Consider the following 16,206-nt stretch of genomic DNA (forward strand, 5'->3'; position numbering starts at 1 on the left):
TCTTTCCTCTCTTGCAAGGAGCACCTGTAACATAAATAATTTCCCCTCGGGGATCAATAAAGTATTTCTGATTCTGATTCTGATTCTGATTCTGATCAGCCTGTAACTGCTTTAAAAATACGCTCTGTCAGGAGAGGTGATGTAATTTATTTTCAGTATGTTATGCTTATATTAGACAATATGTGCCAATACACTTTACAGGGAGGATTTCAATACAAACCTACTCATTATGTAGTCAAAAAAGTCAGTTACAAGTTCCCTAAATTGCTTGTTTTGTCCAAAAACTGTTCAAGACCCATGCATAGTAAATTTTAGGGCTGCAACTAACGATTATTTTCATCATCAATTAATCAATTAATCAGTCTGACAGTCAAATGTCAGAATAAACACGCCCCGTTTAATTTCCCAGGGCCTGAGGTGATGTCTTTGAATGGATGTTTTATCCGACCAACACAGTCCAAAAATGTAAAGCTTTTCTGCTGATTATCATGTATAATAATGGAAGGCATCAAATTCTAACAATTAAGAAGCATGAAACAGGCAAATGTTTGCCGTTTTTGCTTAAAAAAAACCCAACTAAAACAATTAACGAATAGTTAAAATAGTTGCCAAGTAATTATCTGTTGAACTACCCTACAAATCCTCATAAATGCAAAGCTTAAGCCAGAAAATTTGGGGCATGTCTGCTTGAAAAATGACTGAGGAAGTTAATCGATTATCAAAATAGAAAGCATATATACTTAAGAAATATTAAGCAATAAATAAGAACATACTAATCAAGTACTTTTGGCCCAAAACATCACGGTTACTTTAAATCAATGGGTAAACATCACTGGTGGAAACTAGACAAGTGGTGCTTTTACATTTAATCAAAAATGATAAATCTTGGCAATATTCAAAATGACAATAGAGATAAGTTTGTGTACTGTATGACTGCTAAAGTGTCATTATCATGTATCCATAGTAGGGCTGCGATTAACGAATATTTTCTCAATAAATCAATTAGTTGTTTGGTCTATAATACGTCAGAACTTGGTGGAGAATGTCGAACAGTGTCTCCTGAAGCTCAATATATTGTCCTCAAATGTCTTGTTGTTCATTTAACTGTCAAAGGAGTCAAGAAACAAGAAAATATTCACGCTTAAGAGGCTGGAATCAGCAAATTTAAACGATTATTAACTTAGCTGGCGATTAGTTGACAACTAATCAATTAATTGTTGCAGCTCTAATCAGTGGTGTTAGCGTTTATTACAATATGAGAAATACAGGATTCCTTCTGTTCGTAAAGGCCTGGGTGCTAGCACACACAGTGAGCACACTGTCTGCAAAAACACTCACTCAGACTGGAGGACCTTTCACCCCGCCATACCCCCCATCATTCACTCCTCAAGAGTAAACATCATCTATGGAGTCGAGCCTCGCTTTTTCCACCCTGACCCTCAAATGAAAGAGCCCATTCTCTGTTTCCTCCCTCTCTCACTCACTCACTCACTCACTCACACACTCTCTGTCACATCGGCTTTCCAGCCATCTCTCTGACTCACTCTTGGACAGAGGGATGTAACTCTTTCCATTTTCTACCTTTTTCTTTTTTCAGAGTGTGAGAAGCAAAGCGCTGAAGCCGACATTCAGACTTGCACGAAATTCTCTTATCATTAAGCATGAGAGCTGAGATTGACTGCGTTCATTTTGGTCTCTGAAGCGGTCTTACATTTGTGCGTGTGTGTGTGTGTTTGTGAGGCAGATGTCAACTCTGCACACATGATTCACGTCTCACAAATGCACTTGACCACACAAACTGTGAGCAGGGAGTCTTGTCTAGTTAAACTGCAGTGTGTGAATCAGTCCTGGATGACAGCTGAGAGATGACAGAGATTGGCAGGTGGAAACGCTGAGCTGCCTGCATGAGCTAATATAACTTAAAAATCACTGTGAATGAGCTGATATCATACGACTACTGAACTAGGGGGACGTATGTGCAGCTTCACAGTGGTCCAAAATTGGGACATTAAAACAAAAATCAATGTTTAGCCTACATTAAAACACTCTGCTCCGACAAAAGGGCAAAACAAGACATCAAGTCTACTCATCATGGGGAGCACTGGCTGCAAGGATAGCTGTAAAATGCATGTCTGAGTATATAAACCTGATGAAGTCACAGTGATGTCATCTCGGCATGACTGTAAACATGACAAAGCGAAAGTGGAATGATATAAAACATAAAAATGTTGTTAGGTGGAACTGTGAGACAGAGGCAAGGTCACTGTTGTTGGTACAAACACAAGATAACCAGCTTTACACACGCCGCCATTATTTGTTTACATTCTTGTTCCTGTAAATCCATTCCTAACGCCTCCTTCCTGGTGACATCATGCACTGCGTAAAAGACGGCAAGCTTTAATTGGCTGGGGACCAATGTGTCTGTTATCTTTCGGCCGAGTCACAGCAAGAATTTCTGACTCTTTCATCACTTAATCTGACAAAACTATTGTGTAATCTGAACCCAGCATCAGAGGATATGGGTGTGAACAGGGCTGGGTATCTCATCAACCCAGTGCTAGAATAGTAGTATCGATATATCTCTAGTCCAGCAGCGATACCTGCATCATATTGTTCCCAGATACAAAGACTATTTATACGGTTTTGCTCTCAGCCAATCACCACAAGCGTTCTTTGATTCAATGCGATGTGTACCTGGCCCACTACTGCAGCAGCTACAGCCCATACAGAAGGCATATCCAAAGTCTGGCGCAGGGGCTAGCCGTGGCCAGTGGACCAATTTTAAATGGCCCGCGACATGTCTTTCAAAATAATACTGTATGTGCTCTGCCGCACAATAGTTCATGTTGCATTTTTTCTGTTCACCTCACGATGGCGTGAATAAGTACCACAAGTAGGAGCTACGCAGGTGGAACTCGAGAGATTTCATAAACACAGGGTAAAGAAACAAACATGGCCACAGCACAAAAGCATAAAGTCTACAGATAGGGCTGCTGCTTTCAGGAGCATTGGAAATTTGATTGCTTTTTCGCTGATCGATGAAACATTTGCATTTGTCCATTTGAATGTGACTTGTTTTTAAATAACCCATATGATAGGAGAAGCAGCTGGCCCCCATTCAAAAAGGTTTGGACACCCCTGCCACACAGTTGGAGGTATGGTGAAGTCCAGCTTGGTGTATCTGGTGGAGTTAGCAGTTCAGCGTGTCGAGATGCCACCAACACGCTGGTGGCGTTTCTGGTGGCATTTTATGATACTGAATACTTACACTGACATGATGGGTATCAAATGAAGCACTCTACTTTAGGGGAACTGGTATTTGTACTGTTATCACTTTTTAAACAATACCCAGCCCTGTGTGTGTCAAAGATGAGCGAATTTAACAGGCAGGGGGAGTCTAATTTAGAACAAACTACTGAAGTGCATTGTGGGAAATGTAGAATCAAATGTTTTCTGAGCTTGACCCATGGCCTCTGCTGCTTTCATTTTGACATTTCAGTTTTTAATTTGTCTCTCACAGTTCGTCTAAACCCCATACCATTACAGCCATACACACTACTGATGGGCAACATGGCTAAAATCTTCTATTACAGTAGATTGAATCTTAAATTGCAATAACATCTGCGTAAGGTGTCTGAATTCTGAATCTGAGATGTGTGAATTATATAGTGCCACAATAAAATAAACAGTGTCCATGACAAGCACACAAAAATGAGTCACATGACATGACACCTGTCACCGATGATGCAAAATTACAATAATTAGTATGGTAGTAATTTAGAGCTCACTACAGAGTAAACGATTACAAGGGAGTGGTGAGCGAGGGCGTGACTTTTATTACAGGTTGACTCATCGTAGTAGTAAAAGCACAGGTGTTACAATAACATCAATGGCAGCTTCGTTATATTCAAGTGTCCCAGAGAGTCATGACGGTGTGACAGAGACCCAGCAGCTAAATGGAACACAGCCATCATTAAGTTTATTGTTCACACCTGTGCTTTTATGGTGAGAAGGCCTATTGTCGTCTGTTTTAGTATCGTTGTGTCTTTTCATGCAGTCGACTTGGTCTCCCTTGAAAACGTGACAAAATATTATGATGTGTTCTCTAAAAAATTCAATTGAGGAGCCATTTAAAGATAAAACAACCAGATGGAAACGTCTGTTTGTTGTTAATCCAGTTTATAATCCAGTAAATATACCAGCCAAACCAAGCTGCATTAAATCCTGCTCACTGATTTACAACATAACCCTCACTGGCTGATTGATTTGCTTTATTCTTTATCGTTTAAACATGTGCACCACCCTCATCGGTTTACAAGACACCATTACAATATCGTTGCAGTTATCAACCCAAAGCACATGTTATCTTACTGTGCAGTCCTCAACAAAGCGCTCCGCCTTTTATCCCAGGCCTGGAAAACATAGTCTGCCATAAAAAGGTTCACCTTCTGAAACATAACTCTGAATTCTCGTGGTCATAGAGATAGAAATCAACATAAATGGAGGTCATTTTACTAAAAAGTACAACCGTTATGTCTTCGTAGGCAAGACAGTACAACCAAAAATGAACCTCACTCCCAATTTCACTCGTCTCACACAGCGAACAAAGTCAGTTCTCCTCTGAAGTGACATTAAACCGATCTATCTTCACATGGCCTACGACAAATAAAAAGAAATAAAATCGTCTTCCAGGTGACAAATCTCTTTTGTCTCCCTCATATATGTACAATAACATACCGCATATGTATCCATGATCTATTCCAACAGCTGCAGAAACACACACTCACACCTCACAGTGCATCACCTAGTTCAGTGCTGAGATTAGCTGTGGTTTCAGGTATAGCTTCGTCGAAGGCGCAGTACAAAATAACCACCTTCCTGTATACACACACACATGCACACACACAGACTTTTGTAACTTCACCCCACCTCACCCACTGAGCTCACTCAGGAGGAATCAGTAGATTTCACTGCTGACCCGCTGAGAGAAGAAGAGCAGCCCAGTCCGCTCTGTCTCTCATTATCTGCTGCCTGTGCGTCAATCTAACTGCAGCCAGAGAAGAATACCTGTGTTCCCTTTGAAGTCCGAGCCTGACTACAGAAAATTATTAGCTTGCCTGCAACACAGCTCCAGGCCCTTAGGACACCCCCTGGCTGTTCCACTGCGGGTGCCATTACCTGTCATTCCAGTTGTTGGGTATCTCTCATAGAGGCTAACAACAATGCCACGCTGCAGCCCTATCCCAGTTCATCCTCCTACCCTCTGAGAGACAGTGGATGTGGGTGAGTTTACGTAGGCCTATAACAATAGAGAGAGCGAGAGAGACGAGGAGGGGGAGAGAGAGCGGCACAGCAACTCAGATTAAATAGCCAACATTCCTTTAAAAGGAAGAGAAGGTAGCCTTTGGGCTCCAGACAGGCCTGCACTTGTAAAACGTGGAGGGAGAGAGAGATGACAAGTGCAGTGCTCCTCTAGTCTAGCAGAGCGTAACAGGAAGTGGCAGGGCCCTGCTTCACATGGGGCCTCTGGGGTGCAGCGTCTGGCTGGGAACGCGTCACAGTCTCCAAAACCGCCGGCTGCAACGCCCTTAACACACACACATGGCCCCGTCTAATAACTAATTCGTTATTATAATTCACAGGAATCATGAGTTTGTTAAGTCAGAGCCTGCAGAGTAAAAAACCTGCAGGAGTCAAAGTCACAGAGGTAAGTCAAACTGGCCTGGCAACACTGAAGTTGTTTGTTGAGGAGTGATTAATAAAAACATGACTGGCAAGCACAGCCCACACTGTTCAAGCCTCTCTATCTTTAGTTAATGACTGCAGTGAGATAATGAAGCCGCACTGGATGTACAGTAATTGCAGTTTCCTGTGGGCGCAGGAAACTCTCGCTTATGCTGCACTGTAGGCAATGTCCTCTGTTTCACAAGGCAAAATCATCATGGGTAATCAATTATATGCAGACACTAATTACTGAACAGTGTCTGGACTGAAACTCCCACTCTACATAGGCTGATCAGATGAGTGAGTGGTATAGGAAAAAAGCAGGGGGGAGAGAAAACTAGGAGGGACTCATGTCATACAGAGCCTCATTTCATGCTGTGCAAAAAACATGGATGGATTACAAAACAGCACTACCGGGCACAGGCACAGAGGACCCAGAGTGTCACGGGCCTTCACCTGCAACATTTCATTTAATCAAACACCAGCAAGACTTAACAGGACTACAAGGGACACAAAAAGGCTGCAAAGAGACACAACATGACTACAAAGAGACGCAAAGGGTCTGCAAAGAGAAACAGAACAACTACAAGAAGGGGCAAAACAACCACTGACAAAGAAACTACCAAAAAAGATGCAAATTTACTTCAAACAGGCAAAAATTACTAAAAACACATACAAACCAACTGCAACAAAACGACAAAAAAAAGGCACAAAACTACCCCAAAGTGACACAAAATGACTACAGAGAGATGCAAAGGAACTGCAAAGAACAGAACAACTAATCACAAAAATCACCAATAAAAAGTCACAAAGTTACCACAAAGAGACACAAAACGACCAAAAAACTACCTTTAAGAGATGCAACATGATCACAAAGAGATGCAAAGGAACAGCAAAGAACAGACCAACTAAGGAGCAAAACAACCCTAACAAAAAATTACCAAAAAAGACACAAAATTACCCCGAAGACGCACAAAATGAGCGAACAGTCCCACAAAACAACCACTACAGGACACAAAATGACAAAAAAGGGCATGAAATTACCAGTGTCACAACATGACCACAAAGAGATGTACAGGAACTGCAAAGAACTGAACAACCAAGGGGCAAAACAACCACTGACACAAAAATCACCAATAAAAGACACTAAATCACCTCATAGTGGCACAAAATGAGCAGAGAGACCCACAAAACAACCACTACAGGACACAAAGTGACAAAAAAAGGGCATAAAATGACCACAAAGAGAAGCAAAGGAACTGCAATGGCCCCTGCAACTAAGGGGCAAAACAAGCCGAACAAAAAATCACCAATAAAAGACACAAAATTACCTCAGAGAGACACAAAATGAGCAAACAGACACGAAAAACAACCGTGAGAAGACACAAAACAACCCATAAAAATCCACAAAATTACTTTTACGAAATGCAACGTGACTACAAACAAACACAAAACAATGTACAGTGGCAAAACAACGACAAAATCTATGTGTCTTGCTCCTGTTTAGTAGAGGTGGTGGGGCCTTTTGCATGTCTGTGCCCAGGGGCCCAATGTCTCATAATCCGCCCATGGCGAAAACAAAGTTGACAGATAGGAGGAAATAAAAAAAGTTTGATCTGGCACTGATTATCCAAATTAAGTCACAGTGCTGAGAGCCTTTGTTTCACATGAATAGAGCAGGAAACAGAGATAATATAAAAAGAATAAACAACAGTATTTTCCTTGTGAGAAACAACCACAGCACCTCTGTGGTGACTGTCAGCAGGACACTCCTGCAAAGATAAGGATACATAAAATTTCACAAGGTCACCAGCTATAAACTCAAATGACACCGCATAGCCCGCTTTGGGAATATTAAAGTGATTTGTAGTTTGGTAGGAGACCTAAACGACTCGTAAAATCCTAGATGGCTTTGGCAGAAAAATTCACACGGGCCACCTCTGCTACCTGACGTGCCCACATAACTGCCTCTGACACATGCTTCAAGTTCCCTAATGGGAGTCATTTTGGTGCCAGGGCCACATTCATTAACCACAGTGTTAAATAAAAGCATTATCAGCTCGTTTTTTTTATTTATATACAACCACAGAGGGCGAGATATGCCGTGCAAAGGCAGCATTCCTGTATGTGGACGCTACCGTCTGCAGCTCTCGGGCTGTGGAGGGCAGGAATAAGCCGTTTCTCTCGGTAAAACAAACATCCGTGACGGGCTTTAAATTTCACCACGCAAAGCTCCTCTGGAAAAGTTAAAACTCTTTGTAATGTTCGTCAGCGACAAGTGTTGAAATAAAATACTCACCCGTGGATAAAGAGAAAGCGACAGGCGAAGCGTCTAATAGGTTTCCTGTTCGAAAGTTGCCGTGTGTCAGTGGGAAAAAAACATTGTACGCGGAAGTACACATCAAAAAAAAAAAAAAAGCGCAGGGGACCGACACACGGCGGATACAAAGTAAAGATATGGCGCAAAAATATATCAATTACAACAACATTAAAACTGCTTCAAATGTAACTCTTCGCTTAGTTGTGTTTTTTGGCTCCACTGACAAAGTTTTATAAAAAAGCAAACCGTGTGAAAGGCTTGTTTCCGCACTGTGTTACACAGTAACTCGTCCCCATTCAGCCCTCACCTTGTGCCACACTCAATGTAAATATTCTATAAGCGTTTGTACATGTGCATTTCATGTTAGTCTTAACAAAATATGAGTCTAAAGTATGTTATATGAAGTGTTTTGACTGTTTCATGCACTTTGCAACACTGCTCCGATCTGCTGTCCAACACTTTACTGATGCTTTGATAATTATTACCTAATTTCCTGCAATGGAAAGCTGTTGCACATTTGTCTCTGAGATGCCTGCACCGTAAAGAACATGTCTGTCGGGAAATCAAAGCAACTGTTTGCAGAGTTGAATTGCTCAAATCAAACTTTACTACCTGCCTGGACACCCACTGGTCTCACCTCTACTCCAGCCTCCTTACGCCACCTTGTGGAGAAACACAGGCACAACCTGGTCGCCTGCACATCTGCAGTTTGACTTAGTGGGACTGACCTCACAGTTTGACCTGTGCTCCTAAACTAATGACGTAAAACTGCATCTATATTCAATAAATCCTCAATAAAGGGGGTTTGTTTTTGATCTTGGAAACAGCAGCTGATCTTCATTACATTTAGTTTTATGGAATTGTAGACACTCAGATTTCTTTTATGTCCTGAAATAAACACTGTTTGCTTGTGTGCAGTTTTATATATGTATATATTTTGCATTACAGGTTGACACAGTGTGCAGTTTCTCCCTATCTAATTTGGTGGTGAAGAGTCCAGGCTGAGCTGTTGTGCTGATAGTGAATTACTTTTCTTTTTTTGACCTTTATTGTGTAATAAGTTGATAAGTGAACAAGTAAAAACAAGTGCAGAGACATTTAGACAGTCAAGAAAGAAGATTAAATGAGGTGAAAAAGAGACATACAATAAAATAAATACAGACAAAACACAGCAAAACAAGCTGAAGCTGGTGAATTACAGTTTATCAGGGACTTTGTCACGTCCTAACAAAAGCGTAGGTGTTCTTTAATATTGTGGGGGACACATGTGAAACTGGGGGTCTTGGGGTCCGCCATCGGAAAATCTTGAGCATGTAATTTCCGGTATTCTGGTGATATTTCTATGCACCAATCTGTGCCTTTTCTGCAACACTTTATTGTGTGAATGTCTTTAATTTTGTCAGAGTAAATGTCCGACACTGAGGGGGACATGTCCTCTGCGTCCCCCCTGATACCTACGCCCATGCTTCCTAACTACACTCAACCTCTGTGTCTGCTTTCCCCAACAGGTTCACTCCTCATCGCTTTCATCATGCTCATAACCTTGATTACATCACACATTTCAGGTGGCGTGTGTGATGACTTGAGACTGTAGATGTCATAGCTGAGGAGGTTATACGTTTTTATCATCGACTGTGAGAATGTACAAACATTCCTCGGTCGTGCCGTTCATGTCCGAACTGTGTGAGTGTAATTAACATATGTTTTCAGACCTCATACGTCATGATGTTGATCATCACAGCTGCAGAGATTTGGAGGAAAGGTGTTACTACGGTTTGTCCCTCACTCAGATGCTGTGTCACAACCTGGATTTGGAGTCACACTAGTAATTACCAGATTGGTGGTGAGACATTGAGATAAAGGAAAAATATACTGTTTAGTGTCTGAAATTATCAGCATGTGTTGAATGATTTTTTTATTTTTGACATTAATTGGAGCTATTGCATACACACCTATACAAAAGTAATAAAATACAAGCCCAAAAAATGTGTCTGAATGGTCATGACACCTTCAGCAGGCATCCTAGGAATTCAGGTACATGTTCAATGTGATGGCTACAACTGTGTTAATACTTTTGTTATCATTGTTATTATTATTATTATTATTACTATGGCATAAATGTGTGTTTTCATAGGGATGTTGTATGAAATGCAAGTAAATCAGGAAGCTTTTAATCACCAAATTAGGAGCAAGTTGTAAAAATACACGACACTATTAGGGTTTTAAATCTATATATTACTTGTATCAGTCATTCTCAAATCATTAAAAAAATACTTTTGTTAATTGAATTAAATGAGGACAAAATATGGGCTGTTTTACAGGAAGCCATACAAATTTGCTGTGCTGAAATTAAACTTTTAATTCTTAATTTCTTTACAGTGTGGAAAGAATTACATCATTATTTCTATCAGTGCAGTTAAATTCCTTTTTTTTGTGACTTTGTTTTTTGTAGATTTTAAAACAATACCAAAATTTGAATTTGGCACAGATGTCACATCTGAATGATCTATAATAGAAATTATTTACTACAGGAAATATAAAGTGTTCGGACAGAAATATTCAGTTTAATTCCAAATATTAAAAATACTGTGGTGTCCACCTTTCGTTTTGCTGCTCGATGTCACACACTGTGTATGTTCAACAAACTCACAGTCAACAACAGTCCACTATCCAGAATAATGTTTATTGCTTTTGAAGATATTAATCTTTTTCTTCTTTTTTGCACTTTCCATTTTTCCTCTTTACAGTAAAACAAAGAGAGATGACAGGTAAAACCACTGCATTGTCATTTTTGGATGTGTACACACACATACACACACAAAGGAAACAGTATTTACAGCTGTTAGTTTCGTGAACTCCACGTGGAGGTGACTGGAGGCCTTTCCCGTAGCAACTCAACAAACATAGAGCTTTACATTAACTTTACAATAGAGCTTTCACAACTAATCGTATACCGCCACTGTTTGACAAACCATAGGCTATAAAGGCTATGAAGCTGTACAATATGGTGTAGTGTTCACTCTGTGCTGAGAGACGGGGCCGCAGGAGGGACGTTGGTCATTAGATTTGCAAACGTAAACAGTTTTCTTCTTTTCTTTTAATGTCCTCAAGCAAAACCGATTGCCCTGCTGCTGGCATGGACAAAAAGTACTGATTGAAAAATAATCAAAACAGATTTTCGGGGAAGGATTTAAAAAAGAAAATGCAAAGACCAATATTATTCACATTTGACTAATTACAGTACAGTTACACTGGGTGAATGCTAACTATAAAAATAAGTCTACCGGCATATTTTTGAACCCAAAGGGTTCGTACGTTGGGCGTCTGGCAAAAATGACCAAAGGGCACAATTAATTGGGGTCGAGAAAATCAGACACAATTCCCAGTGTGAACTCTGTCCTCATCATAGAAAAACATCTTCAGAGTGCAGATCGTCTGCCATTAATAATTTAAACTTTGATACACCTAAGCTTATAATTTTTCCAACATGTTTAAATACTGAATTAAATCACAACAATACAGCTAAATCTTATCATAGTGAATAATAATTAAATGTAATGTACACCATAATAAAATATATACACTGAAATATTCATACAAATTTCTAGGTTGGTCCGGCTCCCTCTGCTCTCTTTTTCTTTCCTTTTAGAAAATGTGCAGAAAGATACTTGAACCACAGGACAAAATAAATATTCACAGACTATCACAGGTAACACTATTAAAAAATATGGGTTTCAACATTTAAATTAACCTGCAAGAAACAATATCATATAAAAGTAAGTGCAAAATAAACTCAGGGGCAACAATTGTACTCACAGGATTACGGAGGTTAGATGATGAAGGAGACGTTGAGTGAAAGGACCACTGGGTGGCAGTATTTGACTATGTCTCAAAAGTCATAGTGATTATATATTTATATATATAGTCCAAATCTCAAGAATTACAGGACAAATCTGTAAAATTGGATCGATCTGAGCATTATTTGTTGTTCTGTTCTGTTAGTATAGGGATGTTGTTTGTTAATGTTTGTCAAGGCAGGCATTGCTGTGTTGCAATTTACCACCTCACTGCCTTCTATCATAGCTCGGCTGCAGACAGCAAATTGTAGAGTCCTGCTGGCAATGCGTAAAACAAGTCTACAAAGCATGGAGCGATCATTTGGTGTGAGAGATCAAAACAGAAAGGACAAGATGGCGATGCAGACAGCCGATACTCTGAAAACTGTACGCCCCATATATTCTGAGATGGACGAGTCGGTGGTGTAATGGACTGTGGGCAAGTTAAAAACTTACACAGCAAACAGGGAAACAGTAATTTCAGAAGTATAGAACATAACTGCCTTTCCTGGAAAAAAGTATCTATCGAGAGTGATTGTGGAGTTGACAATTTAACGCAGAAAAGTGTCTCCGAGAAAAGAAAGAAGAGAAAAAGAGAGTTATCAGAGCACAGACGGGCAAGATGGTGGACGCGGGAGAAAATGTATTAGCTGTGTATCATTTTGAGAGTCTCTGTCTCCCTGTGTCTTTCATGCAGAGCCATGGAGGGGGAAAGTGACGGAGGCAGGGACGGGGGCGGGGGACTGATGGGCATCAGGCTCTTCAGAGGATGCGGGGACACTGTTGGGGGAAGAGAGGAGATGGGTGGCAGCACGCTCCCTTTCTTTCCATCCAGCACTATCTGTGATCGGGTCGCCAAGCTGGATTCCTTCCTAATGCCGAATTCATGCTCGTTTTCGTTCTCCGAGCTGCAGTCGCTCAGATCTGTGATCTCCAGGTCTGAGTCTGACTCCGGGTCCTGCTTCACCCCTCCTCTCCTCTCCGTGGGGCTCTGCTGGCCCGTCCCAGTCCCGGCTCCCACGCCGACCGCTCCCAGCCCCAAATTCAGCCCCGCGCCTGGAGTGTTGGCCTCCACCCTTTCCCTCTCCCCTATCGCCGCCCCGTTGCCAATGTCCGTCCGACCCATCGTCAGGGTCCCCGGGTACGGTGGCAGGCAGAGTCTGACTGGCTGACCACCCGCCGTGCCGTTTGTCCCTCCGGTTTGCCCTGCCGCTCCCCTCTCACCCCCACCTGCCTCCGCTGGGGGGAGCAGGGAGGAGAAGGGGTGAGGCAGCTGGGAAAGGCTGCTCTGCAAAGGGTTGGGGTAAAACTGGGAGGGGTAGAGGGAACCAGGGGGCAGTTTGGGGCAGTTATTGAGAGAGAAGGCCCCTGGGAGGTAAGGGTTGAAGCCCCAGGGGTAGTCAAAGGGTGGGTTGCGAGGGTACGGGCCCAGCAGGGACGGGGGTTTGGTGTAGCACGGGGCACCTAGGACAGAGAAAATCCAGAGATGGAGGTTAGCTCTCAGAGGGGCCAAAGGTTTCTTGACATACAACATCCAAGAATGTTCACTAATTATGCTCATCGGTATTAGCAATTCTAATCAGAAGCCACAGGGGCCGATTCTGGCACGGCTGCTTTCAACAAAAAAAAAAAAAACCTGATGGTTCATTTATGCATGCCAGAACTGAGCAGTGCACCCACCTCACACTGCCGAAAACCAGATGTGAACACAAAGATTCTGCACTGCAGCAGAAAAAAAATCTCATCAAGCAGAGTTTACATCTTCCTAACATTGTAGTATGTATTCTTGTATGTTAAAAAACAGGAGATGGGAAGCCACAGCTGCACATCATCACAGCGGTGACAGTCACCTTGTTGAAAAATGTAGCAGAGAAATAATAAAGAATGCATCAGCACCCTGGTCTGTGTGCTTCCAGAGGTTAAGCAACTGACAGGGAGGAAACTTGCAAACTGTCAATCTCCTGTTCCCCGAGTGTTCTCGCGTGTCACCGCACCATTTCAGATTAAGCAAAAACCTTAAGATGGAGGCAAATTAAATATAGCACCTCATCTTATTCAGTTCCTTGTGAGCATCGCTCGGTAACAGAAAAAAGGGGGTAAATTTGAGGTGATGCTGGAATTCAATTTTAATGAACAAACAAAAGCATTGCCTCACCACCTACTGTACTTCCTTCCAACTGACAACCAACTCAAAGATTCCCTCTCTCGGCTGCACCCTCCACCTCTCTCAGCCTTCCTCGCTCTCTCTATCTCACTCTGTTATTTACTATGCAGGGCTAATTTGACAGTGGTGAAGTCTCTGCGTGCTGGGCCAGGAGTAGCTGGCAGACACATGAATATTGAATCAGTCAGGCAGGCCTCACTTGCTTATGAAAACACAGTAATGGGCGCCCACAGGCCACAAACTGAAGCCTGCACCCTCAATTAGGGCCTTCCTGCCTGGGAAGGGATTAGGACAGCAGGGACACATGGGAGGGAGAGGAGGGTGAGAAGGGAAGAAGGGGGGAATAGGACCCGAGGACAAACAGAGTGGGGGAGGAGGAGGAGGAGGGAAGGAGGGATGGGGGGGGCAGGTTGTGTGATGAGGAGTGCATGTGTGTGTGATCTGTTTACACACTGCCTCTCCAGCTCTGCACATTCGCACACATTCTGATGCACGTAAAAAGAGTGTGCAGAGGTGCAAACAAAGACAGATGCATTAACGCATATGCACTGATAATTATGTACACAAATTGACGCCGCGTTTGTCGACATGTAGAGAAAGAAGGGGACAAAAGCGGAGAACCGTGTTCAAAAGGTGGAAGGTTTCTCCAGCCTTCACCTTGTTTCTTACCACCGCTGAGATGCATAATTCACAAGCTAACCTGGTCTCTCTCACCTGGAGCACAGCCTCACTGCGGGCTGCGATGGGACAGCCATCTCTCTTATTTCCTTTAACAATAAATGTTCATGCCTCCCCATATCCTCATTCCTCTCCCCGCTCTCCTCTTTCCCTCTACCTTCTCCTCCTCCTCCTCCCTTTGTTTAAGGAGGTCTGTTTGCTGCCTGTACGCCTCGTGCACCCTCAATACAAGCTGTCTCCTTCCTCGCGAAGAAGGCTTTGTCTCTGGGATACAGAAAGATTCCTGCTTTTTGCACTGGCACTCAGAGTTTCTGACAAACTTTTCTCCCTCTATTAGCTCACCTGAACCGAGGAAGGGGAATGCATCCAGCCTCAGCTTGTCTCCTTCGGGCCCTGGTGCAGTGGTGCCTCGATCAAACAGGGACGTTCCCCTGCCAGAGTCTGGCAAACGAGGAAACAGGGACTGTATGGCCTGGGAGACGAAAAGGGGGAGAAATAAAAGAGAGTGGAAAAAGATTAAAATTAGTTTGCCTACTTCCCAAATAGAGCACACACACATTGCTATAAATCCACCCTGATGGCGCTGCTGCGTTGCGCGGCGAGTAGTTGTATGTTGATAGCAGCGCCTTGCAGAGTGTGATGCAAACAGTGACAGAGTCGCAGCAAGGACAGGATAAAAAGGGGTATCGTGGGACTTGGGGTAAAAAGGGAGGTAGGAGGACGCGGAGGCTCAGAGACTCAAAGGCAGGAAGAGTACAGAGTCAAATGGAGACCAGCGATTAAGATTGTGGGCACAAAGGATAAATGACGAGGGGAGAGGGGGATTGTGGGCCTTCGTCCTGCGTGGAGGGACACAGGACGAATAGGACTGAGATCTGAGGGAATGACATCCATTCAGGATGTAGAGCAGCTGTGTGTGTCGGTGCGCGCGTGTCTTTTCTGTCTGTGCAAAAATCTGTGAAGGAGAAGGAGGCAAGGTAAAAATAAATGGAACAGTTGAATCTCAGGAATCAAGGGGACAGAGGGGGGATTTTGTTTCCCCCCTAGCAGGACTTTGGATCAATAGTATCTGTCACCCCGCAGCCCCAAGTTTGAAAGGTGAGACTGTACTCCCGAGCAGCGAGATCTGCGTTGCTTAACAAACCGCATTAATGACCTGCCATTGATCTGATCTGACGCGACCCCTTTGCTTTCTATTTCTTTCATTTTCAATCGATGACAGATGGATACGCCATCGGAGACGGGGATGAGAGAAGGAGGGGATAACGTCTTCTTTTGTTTTAAGGACAAGTTAAAACCGTCCTCCCTCCACTGTCTCCTTCAGAGTCTGTGTCTCCTTATCCCATCTTAAGGATGGCACAGACAAATGATGGATGATTCTCTCCTACTGTACTTTCAAGTTGCGTGCACTTTCTAGGACATCAGATGCTTAAAATAAAATTACCAACACACACTTTTTTACAATTTGTGCGGCCATATCCAAA

General features: G+C 42.7%; 2 protein-coding genes across 12 annotated transcripts in view; both read right to left on the reverse strand.

Moving 5' to 3' along the window:
• arhgef1b (Rho guanine nucleotide exchange factor (GEF) 1b) overlaps positions 1–8,129 on the reverse strand; it is a 66,626-nt gene extending 58,497 nt beyond the window's left edge. For 3 of the 7 annotated variants that reach the window (XM_050047105.1, XM_050047104.1, XM_050047102.1), the window contains exon 1: positions 8,024–8,092. The gene's annotated coding sequence lies outside the window, so the exon portion shown is untranslated. Of the gene's footprint in view, positions 1–5,178; positions 5,300–8,023 lie in introns of all 7 variants that reach the window. The other 4 variants (XM_050047107.1, XM_050047109.1, XM_050047108.1 and 1 more) reach the window with 3 other exon arrangements.
• A 2,593-nt stretch (positions 8,130–10,722) lies between these two features.
• Positions 10,723–16,206, reverse strand: part of erfl1 (Ets2 repressor factor like 1) — a 58,162-nt gene continuing 52,678 nt past the window's right edge. For all 5 annotated transcript variants that reach the window (XM_050047112.1, XM_050047116.1, XM_050047115.1 and 2 more), the window contains exons 6-7: positions 15,065–15,194; positions 10,723–13,344 (exon numbers count right to left, since the gene is read on the reverse strand). In XM_050047112.1, the coding sequence (XP_049903069.1) occupies positions 12,527–13,344; positions 15,065–15,194 (948 nt within the window). In that variant the 3' untranslated portion in view covers positions 10,723–12,526. The remainder of the gene's footprint in view (positions 13,345–15,064; positions 15,195–16,206) is intronic.

This window comes from Epinephelus moara, chromosome 6, assembly GCF_006386435.1.
Source record: "Epinephelus moara isolate mb chromosome 6, YSFRI_EMoa_1.0, whole genome shotgun sequence".
NCBI lineage: Eukaryota > Metazoa > Chordata > Actinopteri > Perciformes > Serranidae > Epinephelus > Epinephelus moara.